At 46.1% G+C, this 26,226-nt stretch overlaps 2 protein-coding genes across 4 annotated transcripts; one reads left to right on the top strand and one right to left on the bottom strand.

Moving 5' to 3' along the window:
- Window positions 1-12,539: 12,539 nt before the first annotated feature.
- Window positions 12,540-17,837, top strand: SRSF5 (serine and arginine rich splicing factor 5). Of its 3 annotated transcripts, none has more exons than XM_075030505.1 (8): window positions 12,540-12,698; window positions 13,236-13,381; window positions 13,608-13,678; window positions 13,872-13,967; window positions 14,911-14,980; window positions 16,281-16,354; window positions 16,676-16,786; window positions 16,931-17,837. In XM_075030505.1, the coding sequence occupies exons 2-8, from the start codon at window positions 13,256-13,258 to the stop codon at window positions 17,178-17,180; spliced, it is 798 nt and encodes a 265-aa protein (XP_074886606.1). In that variant the 5' UTR covers window positions 12,540-12,698; window positions 13,236-13,255; the 3' UTR covers window positions 17,181-17,837. The 3 variants fall into 3 exon arrangements, with proteins under 3 accessions (XP_074886606.1, XP_074886607.1, XP_074886608.1); XM_075030506.1 differs by having other exon boundaries at window positions 16,934-17,837; XM_075030507.1 differs by lacking the exons at window positions 16,676-16,786; window positions 16,931-17,837 and having other exon boundaries at window positions 15,254-16,294.
- Window positions 17,838-20,985: 3,148 nt separating this feature from the next.
- On the bottom strand, window positions 20,986-25,549 carry SLC10A1 (solute carrier family 10 member 1). Its single transcript, XM_075031011.1, has 4 exons — window positions 25,149-25,549; window positions 24,217-24,427; window positions 22,487-22,665; window positions 20,986-21,517 (listed from the first exon to the last, which is right to left on the bottom strand). The coding sequence occupies exons 1-4, from the start codon at window positions 25,547-25,549 to the stop codon at window positions 21,154-21,156; spliced, it is 1,155 nt and encodes a 384-aa protein (XP_074887112.1). The 3' UTR covers window positions 20,986-21,153.
- Window positions 25,550-26,226: the final 677 nt, after the last annotated feature.

The following is a 26,226-nucleotide window of genomic DNA, read 5'->3' on the forward strand; positions in this document are numbered from 1 at the left end:
ATAGTTGATTTGTTACCGAAACTGTTCAGTATTTCTCTTGTGCTTCTCTGGTGCTTTTTCATCAACTTTACAAATAACTGGGAATTTATCTTCATGGCATCGCAGTGGGTGGGACGGCCCACGCTGTCCCTGTTGAGGGGGAGGGTCAAAAACAAAGCACTGAAAACTGAATTAACCTTCTCCAGGTCATACCAGAGGCTGTGTTGCAGGCGGGGAAAAAACCTGCTCTTAATGACCCCTTCAGCATGTCTTCTTCCAGACCTCTGCTTTAACTGGGAGCTCCTGTTTCTTCTGCATGGGGTGATCCAGCCGTCACCCCAAGGGATTGCCCCTTTATTCCTGTGCTGGCTGTGCCTGAAGGGAATGACTGAAATGGTAATTCAGAGATATTGATTCCCCTCATCGTGGAAGCAAAATGCCAAGGGCAACACCTGCTACATAATCACTCTCTTTTTATTCTGCCTTGTGGCTAACTAGTCAGGGCCTTCCCCTGGGGAATCCAACGGAGGCCCTGCTGTTCCCAGTCCAAGACAGGTCAGTGGGGACTCTGGGAGAGTCATGCAGGAAGGTCAGCTGCCTTCTTTGCTCTATTTTGGCAGCAAAATTAGGAATTTCAGAACAAGGTGGTAAAAATGCAACTGAATGGAGCATGGGAAGCGTCTGGATGCAGGGGCACGTGGTGCTGGGATACCTCTGAGGCGCTGGAATTGGGTTTTCTCGCTTACTAGTGCAATAGGGAACAAAGTGTGTTTGCTGGTTTTGGTTGGTTGAGCAGTTGTTGGGCTGGTCCCAGTCTCTGTGAGTCGAGAACCAAGGATTAATGCCTTGTACTTTCCCTCTGCAACTGGCAGAGACAATTTGGAGAGATCCAGGGAGATTAAATGTTTCTTCCCCTGTTCTGCATTTGTATGAAGCTGTCTTCATCATTTTATACCGGGCATTTTTTGTCGGTTTTTGAGGATGCAAGTCACCGTTGCGTCTCGATCTTTCCCTCAGGAGCACAAACCCACCCAGGAACACCAGGATCTTGCTTGCCCCAGCCCCCGCGGGGAGCCGGGGGGGGGGACACACCGGCCCTGCCCGCCGGAGCGGCGGCTGACACCGGCCCCGGCGGTCCGACACCCCCACCTAGCGCCCTGCCCGGCTCCCTGCCCGTCCTGCCCGGCTCCCTGCCCGTCCTGCCCGTCCTGCCCGGCTCCCCGCCCGGCTCGGTGGGGTGCCAGCACCCGCGGCCGCCTCGCATCTCTCCGCCTCACTCAGATGCCGCCCCCCAAGAGCCCCCCAGCCGAGGGGATGGCACCGGCAGGCTAAATAGGGGGTTTCAAGAGCGGACATCTATTCCCACGCTCTCACAAATTCCAGGTGTGTCCTCCGGCAGCTAGAGGCCAGTTAGGAGTTAAAAATGAAGATGTGTTTCTCTAACCAAAGAAATTATTTGGGGAGGGAATAAAGAAAAGGTTATCTGTATTTAAGATCGAAATAACAAATCTACTTTAGCAACTGGAGTGCCGGCACTGGGATCAATGGGTCTAAACTAGCCATGATGGACCCAGAAATTAGGATCACCGCCATGGGTTAGATACTAGGGAAGCCTTGCAGCAGGTTTAGGGGAAGCTGCGAAGATGACTGGTTTTAAGATGTAGTGTGATCGTTTTATGAAATGTCAAACACTTGCCCAAGAATGGGGCCTTGCAAGTGTTATTCCTAAGCTAGACTTTCTTATTATTAAAACAAGCTTCCGTTAGTATTCCCAGCAGTGATGATCAAGTTGAAAAGATGTGCATAAATGCAACTGCCAGGACACCTAAACCAAAACAGACTCTCAGGATGACAAAATTTGAAAGAGCCGTGGCTTTGGCCTCAAACAGCACCTGCTCCGCTGCAACTGTGACCGGCACGGCAGCAGGGCCATTGCCACCAGGGCACCCTGAGAAAGCTGTCTCGAGCATGTGCACTGGGAAGCCGCTCCTCTCCATCAGCTCTAACCTGGCACTTGCATCTGCAGGGGGTCGTGAGCCCATCCTAAACATATTCACCTGGCTTGAGCCAGAAACTCCTTGGGAGAAGACTTGATGGTGGAATGTGGTTGGGTTTTGGGTTTTGGTTTTTTTGTTTTTTTTTTTTTTTTTTCTTTGTCAGGCAAAACCTTGCTGATTTCTTCAGTGGGAGGGTGTTGAATTTGTTTGTGGTACCTAATGGCCATTGGGAAAACAAATCTCTGTGGCTGCTTGGGGTGATCGTCGGCTCCCTGCAGTTAGCAGAGCTAGCTGCTTCCTTTGCCAGAGTAATGTGCAGTCATTTTCTTACATGAGACGAAACAAATGCTCCAGACGCAATATTGCAGCTTCCTCCGAAATTTTCAAAAACACAAAATATGATATTTTTTTTTAAATGTCCAAAACCCCAAATATTTTTCTTATTTTATTAGGTTCCATAACAACAACAAAAAAGGTTATTTAAAACTTTTATGTGTCTCCTTTTTAGTCTGGTGAGGGAGCAGGGGGATATTAATGCTTGAGGGGGATTCCCTCCCTCCCTCCCCTGCTTCTCAAAGAAAGCTTGCCTTGTTTTAAGTGTTTTCCTTCTGCCTGTCTCCACAGAAAATATTAGGGATATGGGGTCTGGTATTCATTATAAGCTCCCAACAGAGTGAGATCAATGAAACTTTAAATAAAGCAGCTGTGAGCCAGTATGTCATTTAGCTGTTGAGGTTAAAAGCATGTACAACAAAAATAGAGTGTAACCATTTGGCAAGGGTCTTTATTCCCTCTTTCAGAAGCTTGCATGATGTTGTCTTGTGGCTGATGCTTCATAGTCACACAAGGCAGATCTTGCCTGAATTTTCACCTGTGTACCTACCTATCTACTAGATCATGAAGCACTCAGCTATTACATAGCCATGGCTACTTTTACCATTGCGATTAGGGGTTCCTGATGGTTTAACCACAAAGCTACCCTTTTTTTCCTTGAATGTGAAAATAATTAGGTAAAACAGAAAAGGTTTAGAATTGTCTTTTCTTTAAATAGGGAGTGAAATGAGAAAAGTCCTTTTCTTTATTTTCTTTTTTTCTTCTTTTTTTTTTTCTCTAGCTTTGGGAAAAACCCAAACCCAAAATAGGACCGAACGGAGCCCCAGTGCAGTTGTCAGGAATGCTCCAAGTCTCCCTGTGTGCCCCGTTTGGTCGCAGCATGTTACATACTGAGTGCAGAGCCTCGCAGCATTTTCCCCGGATCACTATTGTTCTCCGCCATGAAGCTGCCTGCTAGACCCAGTACCTTACGTCCATATTTCCATCTCAGTCAGATGGCTGAGCTAGAGTCACGGAGAGCTTTTTTCACCAGACATGGAGTCCGTTTTCCCTCCCCTCTCCATAGCGCAGCTCAGAGTGGCAAAGGTTGATCAGGCCTGCCTTGTAACATGAATTCAGCCCTGCCTGAAAAAAAAATATCCCCTGGGCTGCCAGGAGCTTCACTCTTACCAACAGATGGGAAGGAGGGGTGGGAGGCACCCAGGGGAGCAGCCACTTATTCGAGCATCATGATACTTATCATTTTAATCAGCTGTATTGCAGTTAAGTCTAAGACACAGGAAAGCAGAAGAAAGGTCACACAAGAGCAATGAAATGATCAGAGACTGGAAGAACTTACAAGAAAAGATGAAAAGGGATAAATGTGTATCTCAGCTGAGCAGGGATGGCTAAGGAAGGTGGATATTACCATCCAAAGCGAACAGTCTCCAGGGAGCAAAAGAGAGTCTTTAGCCTACTTCAAGGGCTTGTAACTCAGTGTGACAGGAGGAATTTTGAAAGGCAAATACAGGTTAAACAGAAAAAAATGCTCCTCGTGATGTCATTTGTTAAACTGAAGTGATTTCCCACAGGGAGCAGCGGAAGCCCAAGCTCTCAACTGGTCTGTACGACGGGGAGGGGATGTACTTTCCTGTACTTCAGGAAAGGCAGGAGGTGGTTGTGAGGAGACAGGGCAAGTACTGAGTGATGGACTGGTCTGCCAGGCTCTTTGTCTTCCAGCTTTCTGCCTGCCAGAAATAACAGCCTGTGCCTGCTACTTATCCTATGTGCCATCCGATGCTTGAATTTGACAATAGTAACGAAAGAAAACTCTTGTCCCACTGTATGTGCTGGGAGTTAGCAACTGGGGATGTTGGAAGGTTGTGTAGCAGAATCAACCCCTGGAAAGGCTGATGTGGCTTTATTTAATGCACTGTGCAGCTCGGGGGGCTGCATGAGAGATGCCTTGGCTGTTTCAGAGCTGCAGAGGTGGTGCCAAATAGAAAAGAGATCTGCATAATTGTGTCTTTTGTTGCTGGCAGACACACTATCAGGACGTCGTGGTGGCCAAACAATTCTAGAGCGGTAGGTGCAATATATGCTTCTGAATGGTCTCGGGGGAAGAACAAATAGAAACTGTGACTATTCCCCAAAGCATTTAATCTTACTAAAACAATTTTAAATGCAATTTAAACAGCAGACTTTCTGGCCATTGTGTTCATGAGCAAAGTCCAAAAAGTATCTGAACAACATCTGAGTTTATTTTCACCAAAAGGGCTGTCCTCAGCTCAGTGTTGAAAAAGTAGTAGAGTCACTCATCTGAGTGCAGAATTTGGGGAGGCAACTGCACAGTCGACATTTCCTTATGGGAGATGACACCAATTCCTGTGCCAAGCGAGCAGGCGTTTTGGAGCAAGAACTGCAGAAGGAGCAAAGCTAATGCAAACAGATAATGATTCACTGGCAGGAACCAGACACCAGCACTCCTGGCCTTGTCCTCTGCAGTGTCCCAACAACCCCGGGGTGCCTGACTGTGCGTTTGTTTTCTAAGCTGGAGCGGGAAAGCTCTGCTCCTCTCTGGGTCTGCGAGGAGAAGCTGCACTCCGGCAGGCCCCGCACACAGTGCCGGCAAGCCCAGGGCAGTGCAGGTGCTGCTGGTGAAAGGTCTGGGAATGGAGCTGCCGTATTCTCTGGAGTGGGCAAGTCAGGCAGCAGCTTGGCCATTGCCTCATGATGGTCCTTGTGCCCAAACTCCGAGCCAGAGGAACCCCCCTCTCTGAGGCTGAAAGTTTAATTAAGTTCTGGCACCAGGTTAGCAGGATGGCAGATAATTAATCGAAAGTGCCAGACCCAGATGGATGTGGATCTGGGAACCAGGCTGAGATACCAACCCACTCCATGTGAACATAGCGCATGGCTAGAAACTTGCTGTCAAATCTAACTAAACACGTCAGTAAACCGCTGAAGGAGGCAAAGGTTTGATAAGGCTGACCAGCTCTGCGTGCTGCTTGTGCTTCCCTGGCCCCAGCAGGGTGACAACTGGCCCTTCTCACCCACTGAGGTGACTGAGAAGGGGAGACAATGCTGGAGACATCTGTGACCTGGGGTTACTGCTGCTTTCCAGCCTGGCATGCACAGCAGCTCGCTGCACACTGGTGTCAGGGCTCTGAGGTTAAACTTGATACGAGCTGATCCTCATACCCTAATACTGGCCTTTAAAGCCTACACAGAGAGTAGCACCACTCAGTAAAAGCTGTATGCTTAATGATTAAGAGACGCATGTGAAATCTTCCCCTGAGCCTTCCAGCCATTGCACTCTGGGGACTGCCCCACCTTGACCTCTGTATCTGCTGGTGTAAATCACTTCTTAATGCCTGCAGATGAGAGTGCTTTGTAGCACCAAACGCCCCCTGTGCTGATGGAGTGCTTCTTGCAGAAAGGGACCATGTCTGCGCATAATATAAGCCAAAATCTGCTTATCTTACCTTTCATTTAAACAACCTTTCCAGCATTTGGGGCCCCAAGGGCAATATTCAGAGAATGAATCGTTGTCTTCTTGAGGGCTTGGGTGGCTAGCGTTATGGGCTAGGGGAAGGGTGAATTCCAGTGTCCTCCCTAATTATTCTAGCTCTGTGCTGTTATACCTGTATGCTGTCACACAGATCACAGGGTAGTTTAAAGCTCTGGGGCCTGATGTCACGTGGTGGCACAGTGCCCAGCAGGGAAAGAGCACTTTAGAGGTAAATTCACTGGTGTGGATATGGTGAGATGTGGATCTAGTTACTACTCCTCTGACAGCAGAGCCCTGTCAAGGGAGAGGAGTGATAGTTCTGGTTTGAAAAACAAAATAGTTGGTTTTACAGCAGGCCTGAAAGTTGAGTCGGTAAAACTGAAGGATAGAGAACAGCAAGTGGGAGAAGCTGGGAGTGGAAACCTCCTGAACCAACTCTGCCACTGAATTGACTGTAGCATCACATCATATCTATAGAAAGACTGAGTATTCCTGTAACTTTAGGCAATATGAAAAGAAAGATCTCTGTATTGATATGAGTACTTTGAAAGGGTTATAATGCTTAAGTATACTTTTCAGAGTAACTATAGTGGCATAAAAATTCCACGCAAGCTAGGCATAATTCCTGGATGGTTAAACAGTCAGTGAAATTACACCTTGTTTTCCAGAAACACCTATCAGAAGGTTGGAGGAACCAGGATGCCATATAGATACGTAAGCTTTGTCCTTTCTACTTTATGTTTTTACCTGTGTAATATGACACCTAGTTTAAACAGCCTCTTGTGATTACAGCTTAATGACAGTTTTCCTGGATTGTGCAACTATGTGGTACATTGTTTTGGTGTTGGTTTTGCTTAGTATAACAGTTGCCTGAAAATAAGAAATAAAACCACTAGTGATGGGACATGTACCATTCTACCCAGACTTGAAAATCATGTGAAAGGTAGGTGATATAAACAGGACAAGACACTTACAGCATTGATAACACTCCAGCCTTCTGCAAGGGTTTGACATCTACTTCTTAAAGATATCATAAAGCAATATATATGGCTCTTCATGAACTGTGTGGCAGCCATATGTGTGTTGGAGTAGTACTGTGCCGTAAGGAAACTGAGGTCATTGTTAAATCTTATTTACCTTACTGTCATTAAGTACATCACCACTTGGCCTTTAAATATCACACCCTCTGTTGCCACATCCCAGAATAGGTTTTACCTGTTTCTGCAATGCCAGTGTATTTACTGAGTTATTTTCAGATTGTGATCCCCTTTAGCTCAAGCCTTTATAGATGTTGCTACTTCCTAAATGGGTATTTCTGATTTTGTACTGGTGGATTAGACTTCCTAAACATAGTGTCCCCTTGTTCTTGCAGAATTTCATCTTCTTGTTGAATCATTCCTTTGGTTCCTGAGACTCATTTTGAATTTCTGTTCTTGTCTTCAGAGAGTTTGAAACGCTTCCCAGGCTGATTCATCTGCATGTTTTAACACTGCATGCTCTAATCTGCTTAACAAATTACTAATGCAGGTATTGAATGGTCCTGTGCTAAGAAGAGATCCTGGATTCCCCAAAGGAACGGTCCCCAAGTTTGTCAAGGAGCTATTTTGAACGCAAACTCTGAAAAAGTTGTTCTTCCAGCTTACAATGAATTTTACCTTGGCATTTTCCTGTTTGCTTAAGAAAAACAGACTAAAATCTTTATTATAGTCAGGTTTAACACATCTCTATTTTTTCCCCCCTTGCCTGCTAGCTTAATTATTCCAATAAGGACTACTGGATTCATTTGAAACAGCTTGTTCTTGATTGCCTGCTTTGTTTGCATGAGCAGCTTACCAGTTTACTGAATGAAAGTGCTTATAAATTGATGATTTAATCTTTTGTTCCACTGCGTTTCTGACCTTTGAAGTTAAGCCTGCCAATCGAAAAATCACTGCACTGCCAGGAAGTTAGGTGTTTGGGATGGTGCTAGAGATTTCTCAGTGATGGTTCATTAGTTCAGGGAGTTTCTTAAGGATTAAAAGTGCTAGCGTCTTGAGAATATGTGAACTTCCTTCCTCCTGTTCTTCCCCTATTATGACCTATATTATTCACATGCTTTTTAAGATGAATACTGGGTCTCAATTAAGTGAAAGGCAAAGATGACATGACATGCTCAGTGTTTGCAATCTGCTGTCTGCTGAAAACGAAAAACATTGCCAGTATTAGTCCCTGGGTCTGTGTAAACAGAGAAGATGGTTTGTCAAAACAAAGACGTGGTATGATTTGAGCTGCTTGGAAATGTAATGGCAGACCATGGCCATGAACGCAGTGGTTGCATTTGGGGGTACATCTAACATTGAGTTAAATCAGAAAGGGGCTCAGGTGGCTTTCAGGAAAGGTCTGAAAGGGCCAGCCAAGGAAGGACGCATGATCCTGCAGAAGCTCTCCTGTTACCCTCTGAAGGTTTATAAATAGCTTTGACCCAGTAAAGTGTTTTTGTAGCAGCCTACAGCTTGCTCTCACAGCGTTGTGAGAATTCCTCACGAGTTCACATTCAGTGTCTACAACCAAATGCAGTGAGCTGGTATAAACTTGTTCTGATGATTCAGATATTAACCCAAGGAGAAAAAAAATTATTTCCACTTCGTACCTGTAAGCTTCATGTTGGACCAGGTTCTACTTGTCTTTCCGCAGCTAGCATAAATTCAGCATAAAAACACAAAGCTAACCTAAACTTTGTTGCATGTACTACATAATGTAGAAAATGTGATGGTGTGTAATGCCTTATGGGTATGAAATCTCTGTTGGGATGTCATCTGATGTGATGATGCACCATTCTGCTGTCAGTCTGCCTTAACTGCCTCACACAGTGGCAAACTGCAGAGGCATAGGCAGTGCCTGCTCCGTATCCTAAAAAGGAGGTAATCGGTTCCTGCCTCCGAAGCTTTTTCCTGAGCCACAGCCATTAGCATAGCCCTGAATAACAGACTCACCTGAACTGAGAGCTAAAGTCTGCAACTTCAGTGAAGAGCTACAGATCCCCCTGTTACCATAAGGTACCTCCGGGACTGCTGAATACTGCTGTTCAGCTATAATTAATAGGACGTTAATTATTATGTTTGGCTGGGAAAGATGAGCATGAGGAACTGTATCCAAGGGGTTCTAGCAGGAGCCAGCTGAAACAAGGCCAGTTAATCAGTGAGGATCTGTTCAGACTGTGGAAGAGTAGCCCTCAGCCAGGCTCCCTAACACTACTGACCGCTCAGTAACACAGGCCCACGGCAGCATGTTTCTCTCTGAATTACAGTCTAGTGAAAAAAAGGTGCTATTTCTGGTTGGTAGGCAAGGACTCTCAGCCTGACACTAACATATAAGAAATCTATATGTTTGGATTTGAGCAATTTGAAAAGTTTAGCTTTCCTGAAAAGTGGAAAAGTAGAAAATCCCGGTGACAAAGTTATTTCTGAATGTCTGTTATTCTGTTATTTCTAGGTCAATTCCCTTTTTTTATCTCTAAATATTTTGAAGAAAAGCAATTGGTGCTCAAAGATTAAATTGTCTATTGAGAATTCTCCTCTCCTTGAGACTTTTGCAAAACAGCTCTTGAGCCCTCATTGCTGATACCTTTAAGAGACCTACATTTAGTCTAGCAGTAACAGAAATATGTTAGTTCACAGAGCCTTGGGAATAAGGACAGAGAATGCATAGGTAAATAAGTGTACAGAAAAGGAGAAAGTAAAGAAAGGTAGAGGAGATTAACATGGAGAACCATAGTGAAAGTAATAAGAAATATATTCACCAGTAGGAGGAGAGGATGCTAGCTACATTTCTGCTTCCATTCACTGAACTATTGCAGAACTCGGCGAGCGCTGAGTCTTTGGCTATATGGCTTATACAAGCAGCTTCACCGTGGATCTGAGGGGCAGTATTTTTTGCAGAGGGTCTTCAGCAATGGCAGATAGAGTCTCTGAATTGGAGCCTCTCTTTTTTCCTCTCTCGCTCCCCCTTTTTTTCCTGTTCCCTCCTCCTCCCTGGTTTAAAGCTGTGTGTAGGATGAAACCATATAAACTTCCTGTATCCAGAGCATCCTCCAGCAAGTTATGCCAGAGATCTACTACCAGCTGGTGAAGAACCACCTCCTTTTGCATGTTTTGAACTTCATTAGGTTCATTTGATGACACCTAATTTTTTTTTTTATTATTATTTGGAAGAGACAGTGAAGAATTAATCCCTATTGACTATTTTCCACAAGCAGTACCAGATAGTAATGGTGGCTGCCTGGGAATGCATTTCAGCTTTCAGTTAGTCTTTTGCTGCCTCATGCCTTTTCCACTTCCAAATAGTGACTGCATTTACCTAGTTACCTTGATGAATTAACTAGAGGGATTTATTTCAGCCTGCTTGTGTGGCTTTCAGCAGCCCAGAGTTGCAAGGAAGGTAGGGGTGTGGACATTACTGGGCTAACCAGCAGCAAGAATATTAACAAGTCCTAGGTCGTCTTCAACCAGCCTCAAGCCAAAGGGAGAAATACTCCTTCCTGTTAACATGAACTCGGAGAAACTGGGTAGGAAACAGATGTGCCTGCTCAGGACCATCATGTGGGAAGCCCATGTGAGTAAAAAAGCGCGTGATCTTTATGTCAGTAACACCCTTGGGTAACACAGGAACCTTTTAAGAAGCAACTGTTGTCTTCTGGATCCCCTCCTGACTTTTGCTTCTCTTCTCCCTCTGGTCTGAAGATGAGATGCAGAGAGGAGATTACCACCTTGCAGTAACAAGGACAAAGCTTTTTAGGCTGCAGTTTCACACTGCTAAAATGAACAGTTCTTCCTTAACAGGGTGCTCCTCTCCTTGCCTCTCCTCTCTGTCCAGTGCTAACCCTTGTTTTTATCCCACTACAAGAGGTTTTCAGGGTGTTAAACCAGCAGAAATCTGCTTGCTGCCTTTTCCAGGGCTAGTTTTTGCTGGTTTAGCTTTGTGAACCAGTTCGCTCTGCAGTCAGAAGAGTTCCAGTGTTGACAGGAACAAGACTGCCTGTTCCCATGGCACCTGTTAGAGCCCCGTAACTTGTTATGAAATTAGCAGTGTTAAATGTTAGATGGCACATCTGAATGTATCTTCCTCAGGAGGTAAAGGTCATGATCCACAGGGATAATCACAAGTGTTGTCTTTCACTGTTCAAAGTCCTCCCTCTACTGCAGATTCTCCCATGCATGCATCATCCTTGCTTTTCTCACACACCCAGACACCGCACTGAACAGCAGTACGCATCTTTGTAATCCCAGAGAAAAGCAGGCGATGCTGCCGGTTGCCCTTGCTAAACCTTTAGCTACGCTGTAGCCTGTCTCGTCATTGCCTGCACATAGCAGAAATAACTTTCCCAGTTTGGGGATTCTGCATACTGTTGCAGTTTGAGGAGTGTTTGTGTGGGCAGTCACATAAAGCTATGTCGTCAGTGGCATCATGTGCGGTATTGTTCCAGGGAAATTTACTCTGTGTCAGTGACTAAGCATGAAAAAGAGAAGTTCATCCCCATAGAGCTGATTAATAACAGACACAGGGTGTAACAAAGATGGCATTTCACAGTCCACAAGGGGAATGGGTAGGGGATAGGACTCAAGGCAGCGTGGGACTCTAGGTGACAAGTCAGGGAAACTCTATCAAAAGGGCCGTACTGTCCTCAGGTCAACCTGACGCAGCTATAATTGTCGGCTAACTCCGCGTAAAGCCAACTGATCCAGCAGTGCACAAAGCTGGCAATGACAGTCACAGAGTCGCAACCTTTGTCTGTATTAGAAAACTAGTGGGTGTATCTATCTTCAACTTCCAGATGTCTTCTGCATTTCAAACGCCCCTTGGGATAATGTGTTGCCTTTAGTGCAATCATCTAGCAGCCAAGCCGTGATAAATTCTGCAGAGTTATGTAAAACAGAAACAAAGCTCAGCTCTCTACCTTGTCATTACACACTTGATTCCAAATGAGGATGCAAATAGATCAGGTGCTCCTTACGTATTTTTCTCCTCTCGTTCTTTGCTCATCGTGGCCAAGAGAGAAATGCCTGTTCCTGCAAGACCTTGCCCACTCCTGTGCCTGTCTGGCACCCAAGCACAGCAGTTTTTAGTTTGTTACATACTGTATGAATAAAAGAGCCCGATGGTTGCTTTTAACCCACCGCCTCAGCTCTAACGATGGCCTGATGCTACGTGACGCTGCGAAGACCCGGTTTTGTTTGTGCTCTTGACTGCCTTCTCAAAATGGCTTCCAGATGAAGTAACACACCGTGCTTTCCACAGTCCAGACCAGCATTAACGCCACTGTCCGTTTTCTCCCCGCACAGGCAGCTTTAGCGTACGGCCACCGGTTACCTAACCCAGGCCGGACGGGCTGACGAGCCGAGGTGAGCACACCAGCCGCCATCCTCCCTCCGCGCACCGAGGAGGGTCTCGGGAAGGCCTTGTTACAAGGCGGGCGGGGGAGGGGGGGCAGGTAGCGAGGGGCGACCGCCCCCACACTCCTCCCTAGGCAGGGCTAGGCCCCGGGCCGCTGGCCCTACGGGAGGGCTGCGAGCGGGGTACCTCACGGCCGGGCCGCTGCCCCTCGGCGCCGTCCCTCAGGGCCGGCCCGCTGCCCCCCCCCCTCCGCCCCGGGCCAGGCCCAGGCGCACCCCCTCCCCGCCCTGACCTAGATTCTCTCTGGGGAAGGGGCGGGGCCGCCGCCTCCGCCAATCGCCGCGCCGCGCCGGCGTCACGCGGGGCGGTGGTGACGCGCGGGGCCGCCTCCATTTGGCGGCGCAGCGGCGGGGCGGCGCGGCAGTCCGGAGCCGGCCGTCGCGGAGGGAGGAGGGAGCCGCCCGCCAGCCTCAGCGCCGACTGCCCCGCGCGCCCGCCCGGCTCGGCCCGCACCGAGACCCGCAGCCCAGGTTCGTGACAGGCCCGGCGGAGCGCGGGGGGGCCTCCCTGCGGGAGCGCGGCGCCCGGGGCGGGCGGCGTCGCGGGGAAGCTCCCGGCCGTGGGGCCGGCCAGCCTCCGGCCGGCGGCGGCTTTTCTCGTCGCTGCGCTTGAGGCTAGCGCCCTCCGCAGAGCGGGCGCTGTTGGGTGCGGCCCGCGCCGCCATTTTGTGGGGGAGCGATGGCGTTGGCTTTTCTTCCCTTGCTCGGCGGGGGCGGGGGAGGGGGGGGGGAGGCGGCGCGCCTGCGCTGGCGGGGAGGGGCGTGGCCGCGGCGGCCGTCGGCGTGTTGTGGGGCGGGGCTCCAGGCGGAACGCGGGCTTCCCGTTGGCGCAGGCTAAGGCGGAGTCCGGCCGGCTGCTTCCCATTGGGCCGGAGCGGGGGCGAGGCCGGGCCTGCTGCGGACTGCGGCAGGGCGGGCGGCCGCGCGGGGCGGGGGTGTGCTGAGTCACCGGGCAGGGCCGCGGCGGGCGCCGCTGACGGCCGGGCTGGGCGCCGTGTACTCCCGCAGCGAGCTCCGCGCCCACAGCCATGAGCGGCTGCCGCGTCTTCATCGGGAGGCTGAACCCGGCCGCCAGGGAGAAGGATGTGGAGAGGTTCTTCAAGGGATACGGCCGCATCCGGGACATCGATCTGAAGAGGGGGTTTGGGTTTGTGGTGAGTGTCCCGTCCCCCCCCCACCCCACACCTCCGCGGGGCTCGGCGGTCCCCGTCCGTTGGCGGTCGCTGGGGTCTCACCCGCGTTTGATGTGCACGAAGCTGCTTCTAAGGATGACGCCATTAACGTGCTCGGCTGAGCATGCTATGTGGCAAACAAGCGTTTGTTAATTTCCTAGAGATGTAATCTTTTCACTTTTATGTTTTCGCTGTGGTGGTTTTGCAGGAGTTTGAGGATCCGAGGGATGCAGATGACGCTGTCTATGAACTGGATGGAAAAGAGCTTTGCAGTGAGAGGTGAGGGACCCTATTGCATGAATATATAAGCTTGAATATCTAAATTAATTAGTGAGTCAATTTTAACTTGCGTTGTGTTATCAGTACTGTTTAAACTATTTTGTGGGGTTTTTTTCCCCTTGTAACTATGAAGGAATATGTAAGAAGAAAAATGTAAAAATGTATGGGTTTCAATTTCTTTTTTTTTCACCAGGGTTACAATTGAGCATGCAAGAGCACGCTCTAGGGGTAGAGGCAGAGGGAGGTACTCTGACCGTTTTAGTAGCCGCCGTCCACGTAGTGACAGGAGGTATGTATAGCTTTGGATTGACATAGCTTAAAAAAAGAATACTGTGGGCTCATCTGATCCAAGAACTTGAGCTAGAGCGAGAGATCGAAAGGTATTGCTTGCTTTTTTAGTCAATCATTTGATGTGGCAGTAGGGTAGTGAGGATTACGAAACTTCTCAGATATGTTTGTCAACTGCTATGCTTCCTCCCCAAAGTACTTAATGCTTGTCCTAGATTACTTGGGGCATTACACAGTTAAGTTGTACTAGTAATGGGGATATGATGGTGTCGTGGCTTAACCCCAGACATCAACTAAGCTCCATGCAGCTGCTCACACACCCCCCACCCCCCACCCCCCCCCCACCGCAGTGGGATGGGGAAGAGAATCGGGGAAAAAAAAAAGTAAAACTCGTGGGTTGAGATAAAGACAGTTTAATAGGACAAGTAGGAAGAAACTACTAATGATAATAATAAAATTACAATAATAATAGTAAAGGGGTTGGAATATACAAGTGATGCACAATGCAGTTGCTCACCACCCGCTGACCGATGCCCAGTTAGTCCCCAAGCAGTGATTCCCCCCCAGCCAACTCCCCTAGTTTATATGCTGGGCATGACGTCACATGGTATGGAATACCCCTTTGGCCAGTTTGGGTCAGCTGCCCTGGCTGTGTTCTCTCCCAACTTCTTGTGCTCCTCCAGCCTTCTTGCTGACTGGGCACGAGAAGCTGAAAAATCCGTGACATAGTATGAACACTACTTGGCAACAACTGAAAACATCAGTGTTACCAATATTGTTCTCAAGCTGAACGAAAAGCATAGCACTATACCAGCTACGAGGAAGACAATTAACTCTATCCCAGCCGAAAGCAGGACAGATGGTTATTGGTACAGCCTTTGTTAATATTAACATGAGGTTGTATTTTAATTACTAATAAGTCTCAATTGTTTATTTCCAAACAGAAATGCCCCACCTGTAAGAACAGAAAATCGGCTCATAGTAGAAAATTTGTCTTCCCGAGTCAGCTGGCAGGTTTGTTGAAACACGATTAACTATTTTGACTTCATTTAATGGGTATGTAATGTAATTATTTTGTAAAATAATTAATTAAAATTAAATCTAATTTATTAAAATGTTTATGTAATTAATGTAATTTTAAATAATGTAATTTAAATATTTTGAATGAAAATAGTTAATTTTAATTTATTATAATAATAATAAATGTATATATTTGAGGATATATATTTATTTTTTTCTTGTTTTTTAAATCCATTTTAACCACATATTAAACCCTTTATTTGCCAGCCTATCTGTGTCGTTGGCCTTATGACGAGGAGTGCCTGTGGGTTATCCTAATCGTTCTGTCTTGGTCACTCTTGGTTGGGCCTGGTTGACTTTCCAGTCAGCTCCTACAATGTCACTTGGCCACCTCTAGATCTGTGTTTGCCGGTCTAGACGTAATCGATGCACTCCTTAAAGTGCCACATTGCAGCGATCCCAGAGCGTTAACGAGATCTGATTCCTAAGTTGAGAGCTGTTCTTCCTGTAACGCTTCCGAATAAAGAGGTCCTGGTCGAAAAGAGTTGAAAGATACGAAATTAGGTGGTCGTTGGAATCCTGATCGCAGTAAAGTGGTCCTTGGTAACATCAAGCATAGAGAATGTCTGGATCCATCAATAGTCTCCTAATAGGGAGGGCAGTGCGATTAATGGCTTCCATCGACTGGGTAGTGTTCGTCAAGTGGGTGGCGAAGAGCCAGTCGGGCATATATCATGACGGTATCTCCGGTCGCTTAATGCAGTTTGCTGCTTGGCTAGCCTAGGGAAATGTTAATAAAGGTAAAGTAAACTATATTTTTAATGACATATGGGGCACAAAATAATTGGTGTTATGTAAATGTAATTCTGTATGCATATAAGACTCGTAATGTAAATGGAGACTGAAATAGTACAAAAATATATGGGTAATATTTCACACTCAGTCCAGTATATATACAAATGTACTTTTTAATTTCTTTCTCTCTCTCTCTCTTTCTCTTTCTCTCTCTCTTTCTTATTAAATCTATATAATCTTTGTAGACTAATATTGTCCTTAATGTTAAGACACTTTATTAGCATTTTGCTTAAAGCAATATGCTTTTTTCATTTATTTCGTGCCCTGATATAGATAATTCAATTTTGATAGAATACAAGTATGGCAATTGCCATGTTTGTAATTTATCTAACATCTTCTCTTTCAGTAATCGTAAGTTTCTTTTGTTTGCTTTTAACTATTTTTGTATAGATAAGTATTAATTTCACTTCTTTGCATAACATAACTGGTCTTGTGTTAGGATCTCAAAGACTTCATGAGACAAGCTGGGGAAGTAACCTTTGCAGATGCACACAGACCTAAGTTAAATGAAGGGTAAGCCTCTAAAATCACCTCTTGAAAGCTGTAGAGTAATATTTGTATGTACAATACTTGGGGAGGGAAGCTGGCTACTTGTAGTACTCAGCAGCTGTTCATGGTTTAATTTAGCTACCCTTTGAAAATGCATTCTCTGGTATTTGCGGAGGGGAATTCTTCAATTTGTGCTTGAGTTATGACAAGGGATGACTACACTGAGCAGTGTGAGGTTTTTTGAGTTGTTTTTTTTTCACCAGAGTATGTTTTGCTCTGTCATGAAAAATACAACTTGTAGTAGTGAGCTCTGTGTTTTGGTTTTTGTTGTATTTTTTTCTGCAGGGTGGTTGAATTTGCCTCTTACAGTGATTTAAAGAATGCTATTGAAAAGCTTTCTGGTAAAGAAATTAATGGAAGGAAAATCAAACTAATTGAAGGCAGCAAAAGGCACAGGTATGGATTTCTATTAAATAATGCTTAAATATCCACTAAGAAAGCTTTGTGACAGGCAACCGAACTGGAGACTGGTGAATTGCCTGGTTATTGTCATGATCCGTGACGTTTCATTGCTAACACCTATGCTCTTTGCTTCCTCAGTAGGTCCAGAAGCAGGTCACGGTCTCGTAGCAGAAGCTCATCCAGGTCTCGTAGCCGTTCCCGTTCCCGCAGCCGCAAGTCTTACAGCAGGTCAAGGAGTAGGAGCCGTAGCAAGTCTCGATCAGTTAGTAGATCTCCAGTGCCAGAGAAGAGCCAGAAACGTGGTTCTTCCAGTAGATCTAAATCCCCGTCATCTGTGGATCGGCAGAGGTCTAGATCGAGGTCCAGATCTGTTGACAGTGGCAACTGAACTCTAAGTAACTTGCCCTGGGGGCCCTTTTTTAAAACCATACTTGCTAAAACTTGTGGTAAGTATGTGACTTTCTGTGGGGAAGGGTTTGGATGGGGAGGGGGGAGGGATGGGGGAACTTTGTAGATGTGGACCATGGTGGGAAGGGTTATTGACTAATTGTATTAAATGTTTTTTGATAACCCTTTTCTTGCTCACATTTTTTTGTGAATGTCTGAAGTGTATAGTTTGTGTATATTGGCAGAGCTCTTTATAACTAAAGCAGACAAATGTTTTTGTACTCCAAAAAAAAAGTCATCTGAACACTTAATTCCCAGTATATTCAACTGTGAATAGCAACTCAGAACATTAGTTTAATATCTTAAATTAAACTAATAGCTTTAGGCATCTAAGAGCTCTACATATGCTGTACATAAAGCTTTATTTCAGAGGGTATTTTTTGTGCTTTTGAACCATTGTTTCAGTTATAGGTCAGCAGATTAAGTGCTGGTCAGTACTGGTAATAAAACTTTATTTTAAAAGCTTTTCATTTGATATGACTTGCACTACACTAAGAAAATGCCCATTTCACTGCCCTGTGGTAATAATATTCTATAAAGCACCCTCATTCTTGATACTTAAGAATTAAATAGCTCAAATAAAGTATAAAGAAACATGTCTCTGCTTCTAGTGTGTTCTTAGTGTTAATAAAATGTTTGTGACCGTGCCTCATGTTGGACAGTGTTCAAATGTTTCTTAGAGATGAGTCTACAGCAAAGCGATCACTGAGTGTTTTGGGCATGGGGGAGAACTACCTTTTAAATATATCATGCTATGTCCTTGGGTGTCTTTACGTTCTGCAGTAAGAACCTTGATAGTAAGGAGAACCATGCTGGCATAGTTCATAGCCAAAAGTAGAATGGACAAGTCATTTAGGTTCTGATCGCTTCAGATAAGTGTGGAATGTTAAGGGTGGATGTAGTCAGCATACTTCATTAGTGTGTTTGTGCATACACGTATGAGAGAACATTGATGTGTGGATAAAGCATTTTTGTAGGCATTAGTCCTCATTCTGGACGAAGAGGAGAGATTTTTAAGTTGGTGGGTGGAAGTACTGCAGCAGTGGTACCTTGGAGTTCTGCGTTTTAGTGTTTGTGCCTTACCAGGGGCAGCAACCCTCTGCAATCCCTCTGTTTCTCAAGCCCTCACCGAAGTTACAAGAGAGAGCTTTAGAATTTAATTTTAAAAATAACATGTTTTGTTATAAAGTACTTTACAAAGCTAGTCCAGTAATCCATGGAAACCTTTAAAAAGATCTTTGGAGCCTAGGCTGGGCTTTGGATTAGGTCCTGGGAAATGCAAGGTGGTTCTGCTCAGAGCGAGGCCTGGGGGAGGTTAGTCGCTTGGTGTCTGCAGGCCCCGCTGCCTTCTCTCCGTACTGTTGCGGAGTTCTCGTGTTCCAAGGGAAGGGATGAGAAGGAGCTTTTGTGCCTTGTGAACTTGTTCATTGAGGTGGCACTGTACCAAACTGCCACGCGCTCCTGGGAGCTGGCATCGAGAGGTGGTCAGGCTGATACACAGTTAATTGGATTTATTACTAGTCAGCTTTGGGGAGTGGGAGGCTTCATTCTCAGAGGTTAGTAGTTCAGGTGCTGGATCGCTTAAGAGGCGTGGGAGAAGAGGCTTTAACCTCTAGGGGTAAAGGCAGCACTGACACTCATCCGGGTGTCAGGTTAGCTGCCTTACCTCAAGTCAGTTGATCCTTCCTGTTTACTTGAACGATTATGGGCATCTGTGTTCAGGGGGGACTTGGCTCCAACTGGAACCCAGGTGGCTGAAGGCACCTCATGATCGGAAGGGGATGGGAAAGGGGACACTTCCCTCCATCAGGCTAAATACAAAGTACAACCTGCTCTATAAATAGTTGTTCCGAATTCTGTTTCTAAACCACACCACTTGCCTTGCAAGCAGCATGAACAGATGCCTGCATTTTATTTGGGGAGCTGCTGTCGTGATGACGAACTTCCAGTTTAAAACAAACTCCCAGGCTTTGCGTTATGGAGGGTTACGTTGACTTCTGGCCAGAAATGATTCTGTGTTTTTTCAGCGTAGGTTCTTGGTACGAGCCTGTTTATTCTTAGTTAAGGTGAATACTTCAGGTTACAGTGCACGCTAGGACATTGGAGGTGTTTGTTAATGCCAGTATTCTCTTATACTCCTATTTTGTAAAATGTATGTATAGTGTGACAATGGCTAGATGGCGTCCTGAACCGGTGGTGCATTTAGTTCACCGACACCTACAAAACGAGGCACGTTCAAGGCATGTTATTTTCAGAGGTACAGCTTGCAGGGCCCAAACTTGACCTACTAAGGCAGTTTGCATAGCCCTGTTCAGTTTTTGTGGCCTTCGCTGTGTGGAGAGTAGCAGTACACCACACAGTGCTCGGGTTTTGGAAAACGGGAGTGACCAGCAGTCCATGGGCTGCTCAGCTGCACACAGAGTCTTGGTGGCTCCTGCACTGAGAAATTTCACACCTCATTTTGGGTCTTTGTTAGAGAAATTACATTAGTCTTCAGCGATGTCTTCAGGAGCTGCTTCCAGCAGGTGCCAGTGGGACAATTACAGGTAAGTGAAATTAAAAAAGGGAACTGATGCAGGCAGTGGTTTTCAAAGGGGCAAAACTGGGGGCAGTCGCTTGGCAGCATGGCCCTAAGCTGTCCCAGAGGAATGTCGCGGTGACTTGGAAGTCACTGGAAGTGTCCCTCATGGGCAGGCAGGGGGAGGTTTAGTCTGGAGCAAGGTCTTCGGGAAATAACAGTGGGTGCAGATAGCTCTGTGGCGATCCTTGTGTCTGGCATAAAATGAGCATAGAGGTAGAAGTCTTACATGGAACTGCTGGAGACCTGTAAGCCGGCTGCAGAAGGTGGCATTTGGGGGGGTTGGGATAGTGGTGGCTGCAGAGTCTGTCTGTATTGTTCTCCTGGTTTCCCACTGTTTCTGCAGGGTGTTGACACTGGTTTCATTTCTTGAGCACTAACTGTGTCCACACCTGCACAGATAATTTTTGCTGCATCTGAAGAAAAAGAAAAATGTAGTGAGAATAGGCAGTTCTGAAACTAGGTTATGGAAGAATCGTGACACAGCTACAATTGATGTTGTTGAGTGATTTAAAGCAAAAGGAAGGAACTTGGAAGTCCTACCAAAATACTTAAGCAGTTTTGTTTCAAGACTCGGAGCTTGGAAAGCCACCTTTTTTATAGTAGTTTTGCAAGTACCTCTATGGCTGTTTCCGATATTGACTGCTTTGCACTAAAGGCACACTTCAAGATCTAAATTCAGTGGGTTTTTTTTCCCCACTAACAGTCATCCTTCAGCTATAGCTATAAGATATGGTAAAGTGCTCCTGTAGCAGTTGCTCAGCTGCTTCCCTGTCCCAAGGGACTGGAGAAGACTGGTCTGGAAGCATCAGAGGGATGGAGGGTCTCGTTGAGCTGTGCATTCTCCAACCATCTTTGCAGACAGTCAGTTGGGCTTTGACATTATGGACCTGTTGAAGTTGGAGAAGAGTCTACCTCACATCTATACCAATACTGTATATATATTTTAATTAAGCTTGAATCTGTTTATGTACTTCTCTAGGAAAAGAGTCACGTTCCCTTTGTTCAGCTGCAGTACTTGACGGTTTTGTCCTTTTCCTCCTCCCCCCCTCCAGAAGTGACACCCTTCAGTGGATCTCTCGACAGTTCACAGCAAAGCTGGAATTTGTTGCATTAAAGAATGTCTGATGTTCTTGTGTAGTTTGGGGTGTGGGTGTGGGGGTGTGTGTGTGTGTGATTGTTCTTTGCACGTGCTCGGTGCAAATTGTAGCTTTTGCAGGATGCCTGTCCTAGTTTAAGCACAGGACTCTGAAAACCTCTGAGCACTGATAATACAGATAGTATATGAAACATTCTGCTGATGGAAGAAGTCATAATTTCTAATGTCTTCATCTACCTATGAATTTTTGACTGTGATTTGTATTAATGCATTGGGTACAGTAACTGAGTTAAAGGGCAACCTGATTCTGCGCCTAGAAAGTAGCAATTCCTTGGTAATTATATGTAAGCATATGTGATTTGGACTGGAAAGGGTAAGAAATACAGGAGCAAAGCTGTACTCGCCGCTTGGTTTCTTTATTCTGTCATGGATCCTAAAGACCAGGATGAGCAGAAGTCCCTCTCCAAGCTGGAACAGCAAGTAGAGCAGTGGGAAGAAGTACAGGGGGCCGATGATTTCTGGGGCGAAGGTGACCTTGAGGATCGTCGAGCAAAGCTGTACATTTTGGCAGCCAGTTTCCATGCACACTGTCCGCCTGCATCTGAAGGAGGAAGAGTTAAACAGATTACGGATCTAATCCACTTTTAAGCAATTTTAAAAGAAGCCTGCCCCCCTTGCTGTTGCAGTGCTTTGTGCATTTGCCTGTGCTAAATGCTGCTTTATCAGGAGCAATACTGGCATCCCTAGAAGGTTTTGCCTCATGGTCCTGTTGCAACGTGCAGAGACAGAGTACGCTGTAAATGTGGATTTTGTGCTAAATGGTGTTTGTAGGCCTTGTGTCCCACTCTGGGTGCTGTACCTTCCTGCAGGGAAGGAATCTGCTTCTGAAGTGAAAAGAGGAGTCCAAGGTGCAAAGGTAAAAAATAGTGAGGACTGATGGGCTTCCTACCTGGATTAGGTAGGATGAGAAAGGGAAGGAGTGGGTTTTATATGCAAGGTTTCCATCCTGAATTCCTGGAGTTTCAGCTGAATGCACTGACTGGTTTGGGATAATTATCAGCTGAGGAGCAGTTGTGTCACTTGGGGTTTGGTCTCTGCTGGTATTCCCTAATTCGTTGTTGTTCTTTGGTGCTATGCATTCTCTTCTTCCCCCAACTTTGTTACCGAGAGCAGAGGCTGGTAATGTATGCTTAGCAGGTCACTAGTGACCTCAAGTCAACCCCATCTGTCTGCTTGCTCAGTACACCTGCATAATGGACTTCCACCCCTTCCATGGTGATCAGGTACCTGTGTCAAAACCAGCTCCAGCTGCTCCTCCCCTCTCCATTGAGCTGAGCAGAGGTTGAACTCATTTCTCTCCCCACTCAAGGTGTGGGAGTATTGACTTGGGACCAGCGTGCAGTGTGTTTGCTCGTACTGCTAGGGCCCGTTTTGGGAGACTACAATCAGTGTTTATTTTACAAAAGAACATCCATGTTGAAACCCATCTTTTAACCATTGCTCCATAGACCAGAGCTGTCGTACCTCTCTGTTTTTCTGAGTGAGGGAAGGGGCGAGTGGAGGAACATACCGGTCATTAAGCTTGAAAACTGCAGAGAGAACATAGCCCAGCAGGAATCCAGCAAAAGGCATCAAGGCAGAAGATCCCAGGAGGGATGGTGAGAAGATGACCATGATACCGCTTCCCACATTGGCCACAGACAGAACGATTATTGCAGCAGATGACAGTAGAAGCACAACCATCCCTGCCTAAAATAAAAGTGGTCAAGACATGGACAAGAGAGAAGTCACCAGTAAAATTTGCCTCAGCTCTTGGAAGCGGCTGTGGCCAGTTCCCTGGCCATCACATATGTAAGTATACAGTGAGAATGGGAAAGTGCCTTTCATGGACATAAATGTTACAAGTAATCAACAAGACACCATCCTCAGGTGTAACCTAGAGAGACCCGAAATAATCAAGTTCCTTTCTGGTCTATATGCAAAATGACTGATGCTTGCTCCACTAGCCACTTGTTTCTCAGGCACCGCTGTGTGTCTCTTCGTCCAGGTCCCTTTGGGGGTCTAGTCCACCCAAAGCAGGTGGGGAGGAAACCACTTCACTCACAGGTAGAGCCTGCCTACAAGCAGGTGTGGAAGGTGGTGGCTGCATTTTCAGATCATCTCATTGGCGTCTGGTGATTCTGCAGATGAAGCAGCTGGGGAACTTGGGGAGGCAGAATACACAGCTCTCCTGCCTGTCTCTCCACTTTGGAGTCCAATTTGGATGGAGTTCCCCAGCTGTTTTTTAAAAGCAAGTCTCTACGCCCTTCTTCTTTTGTAGAGAAGGTAAATGGAAAGGTGGTGTTAGCAGGAAAGAACATGACCCAAGTGTCAGCTGGACCAGCGTGGGTCACCTTGTCATGCTAGGCTTCTAAAGCTTCTTTTGAAACAGTCCTGCCATCACTGCCCTGTGCTGGGGAAAGGGGCCTTTGAAGAGGAGTGCGGGTCCTCCTGTGTCTGCTCTAGCCTGACTCCTGGATTCCCATGCTTCTTAGAGGTTAGCGATTCCTAATGTCATTTTTTCAGGTCTGTTATTGAGTCTCGGCACCCATTTCTTGCTGTGCTTGGTCCTGGTTTCTCTGAGATGAAGCCTTAGTGAAAGAAACTACGAAAAACAGGTTTACAAAGTTGTTAGCAGCTCTCTGGGTACTGCTAGTGGAGCTCTTGAGATAGACAATAGTGTAGTTGGTTGTCCAGATTTCCCTTTTGCTGTTTAAATGCCTGATGTACAAAGGAGGCAGGGAGATGATTCCAGGCCTAAGCGGGTGCTTAGTGATCTAGTGGCTTCTGCTGGATAAATATCTCACTGACATAAGCAGCAACTTTGTGATGTGAATTTTGCCCTGTGCTAGACCTCTGAGAACAGTGGGGTGGGGTTTTTTGGTTGGTTGGTTTTGTTTTGTTTTGTTTTACTTTAAATCTGGGGTCTGCTTTGGTTACAGCAGTAGTTGGGGGCAGTGCCTGTAAGGTTCATTAGTGCTGCTTATAGCAAAAGCAAACAAAGTTAAAACTGAAGCCAACAGAGGAGAGCAAGGTAGGAAGTTGCCTACAAAATTATGTTTGTCTGGAAAAGGTGGAGGACTTCTCTTTGGGCAAATATTTTAATGATTAAAGTGGTGAAGTGGATGTCTTGAATTCTATCCTCAACCTTTGGATTGATTTGTGGCGTGCCTTAAAGAAGTTAGTATTTCTGTGCCTCTGTTTTTGAAAACTTCCTTGAGGCCCTTGGTTAAAAGGCAACTAGCACAGGATACTTCTTACCTTGATGATAAAGCCAGAGTACTGTGGTTTCTTCTCATTCAAGATGATGCCAATGGCACAGGGGATTAGCATTAGCACCAGAGAGGTGGTTATTCCTTTGTAAGGTACCTTGCCCTCCAAATCACCCTCGTATAGTCCTCCCGAGTAAAGGTACAGAAGCAGAGGCACTAGTCCAATTGCCAGGACTGTTGAGCATGTGGTCATTACAATGCTGAGATGGAGAAAGGACACCTCAGTAGAAGAATGACACTTTTAAAATGGAATATACTAATTTTCTCACTAACCTGGACACATGGTTCTAATGTAAGACTTTACCTTGCTCTTTCCCAACCTGTCACTGAGATTTCCCCAACATCACTGTCGGGTTGTAGAAAGATGTGATATGAATAGAGAAGGGAGAAGATGACTCAAGTTCTATACAAGCTCAGAAAGGACCCTCGTTATGGGTACAGCTCACATTTCAGAAATTCACAAGTGACAGGGAAAGCAATACTTCGTACTTTCACCCTGGGTCTTGTTTTATCACTAGGGTTTGTTGGAGAGTGGTGTTCTGCTAGTTCAACATTTCTCACTGATGCAGCCTCTTCAGACAGTGTGCTAAGTTTACACAGAACTATATGCCACTATATGGATAGATACTGCACATACATGCTATATATACTGCTATATGGAGATGAAAAAGTGTTCCTGCACCCATCTCATCATGAGCAGCATGCAATATGCTTCAGAAAAGGGTACAAAATCCCATTTTATTGTAAAATGGGGACAAATTTGGTCATTGAGCAATATGGATGTTTTAAAAATATTCTAGACTTAGTATTTCAGTCTTTGTCCAGCTTCTTGGGGATTGCTAATGTTGATTAAACTAGTTTCTGAACCAGTAGTATGACTAGATTGTCCTGGGCAATGAACACATACTCAGCTCTCCTTACCTGAGGTTCATGTCCCCTTTCAGTGCCAGACTAAAGATGTTGGAGACGTTTCCCCCTGGGCAGCAGCCGCAGATAAGGATGGCCAGGGATTCTGTAGTACCCAGCTGGAACAGCTTGCCCAATATGAATGCCGTCAAGGGCATGATGCCATACTGAGCCATTATGGCAATTGCCACGCCTTTGGGTTTCCTGAGGTGAGTTGCGATCTTGTCTATCTCCATCGTACACCCCAGAGACACCATGGTGACGAAGAGGACCACAATAAGGATCGCATTCAGGGCTTTGTCCGTGGCCTGTTGGCCAAATGCAAATGGTGGTGCCACGCTGGTCAAGGAGGTGCCCTGTGTGCCACCTGGGCTCCAGAGCTCTGGGCTCTCAAAAGCTCCCTTGGTCTTGTTCATCCTGCTGAAGGGTTTAGAGGTCCCTTCTTCTGTAAGTGGCTGGGAAGGTGAGGAAGGGATTGATTCGGAAGTCCAAATACCATCCAATTAATGCAAGCAAAACGTGAGCTCTCTTTCAGGCCACCACTCTTCGCATTCAGCAGCTGTTGAAACAGAAATCCATGTTTTGAGCAATCAGCTGTGAAACCCATTCCCTTCAGTAATATGTTGTGCAGTTTGTGTAGCTTCTGCTCTGGTCCCCCACCTCTTCTGGCATCCTCTCTCACCATGAGAATGAGGCCATAGCTGGCGAGAGCGAGAGGGAGACTTGTTGAAAACTGGTAAAGATGGGCACTTCATAAAAAAGGAAAATGAACCAGAAGAAGTCTCGTCCACAAGATACTGCTTAGGCCAGCACTTAAAAACCTGATGCATCCAGGGTACTTTATTTTTTAACAAGGGTTATAGAATGCTTATGCTTTTGGCCATAAATCAATCTCTCGATAGAAAGGCTAGGAAGAAACTTCCTCCATGGATGAGTAATTTCTCCAGTAAACTTAGGGACCTTCATGCCTCTTTTCCTGATGTGGTCAGTCTGACACTGTCTAGAAGTTTTTTGACTGCATATGGGAATGAATTCTCCAAGCCTTACCAACACCCAAAATGTCATTCTCCCCTTAACACTGAGGGGAGGTCCT

Source organism: Buteo buteo, chromosome 6 (genome assembly GCF_964188355.1).
Source record: "Buteo buteo chromosome 6, bButBut1.hap1.1, whole genome shotgun sequence".
Lineage (NCBI taxonomy): Eukaryota > Metazoa > Chordata > Aves > Accipitriformes > Accipitridae > Buteo > Buteo buteo.

Excerpts from the sequence above, each read along its gene's own strand:
- SRSF5 (XM_075030505.1), top strand. The coding sequence starts at position 13,256 with ATGAGCGGCTGCCGCGTCTTCATCGGGAGGCTGAACCCGGCCGCCAGG. Across the intron at positions 13,679-13,871 it reads AAAGAGCTTTGCAGTGAGAG|GGTTACAATTGAGCATGCAA; the intron begins GTGAGGGACCCT and ends TTTTTTCACCAG. Across the intron at positions 16,787-16,930 it reads GAAGGCAGCAAAAGGCACAG|TAGGTCCAGAAGCAGGTCAC; the intron begins GTATGGATTTCT and ends TTGCTTCCTCAG.
- SLC10A1 (XM_075031011.1), bottom strand. The coding sequence starts at position 25,549 with ATGAACAAGACCAAGGGAGCTTTTGAGAGCCCAGAGCTCTGGAGCCCA. Across the intron at positions 24,428-25,148 it reads AAAGGGGACATGAACCTCAG|CATTGTAATGACCACATGCT; the intron begins GTAAGGAGAGCT and ends TCTCCATCTCAG. Across the intron at positions 22,666-24,216 it reads ACTCTGGCTTTATCATCAAG|GCAGGGATGGTTGTGCTTCT; the intron begins GTAAGAAGTATC and ends CTTTTATTTTAG.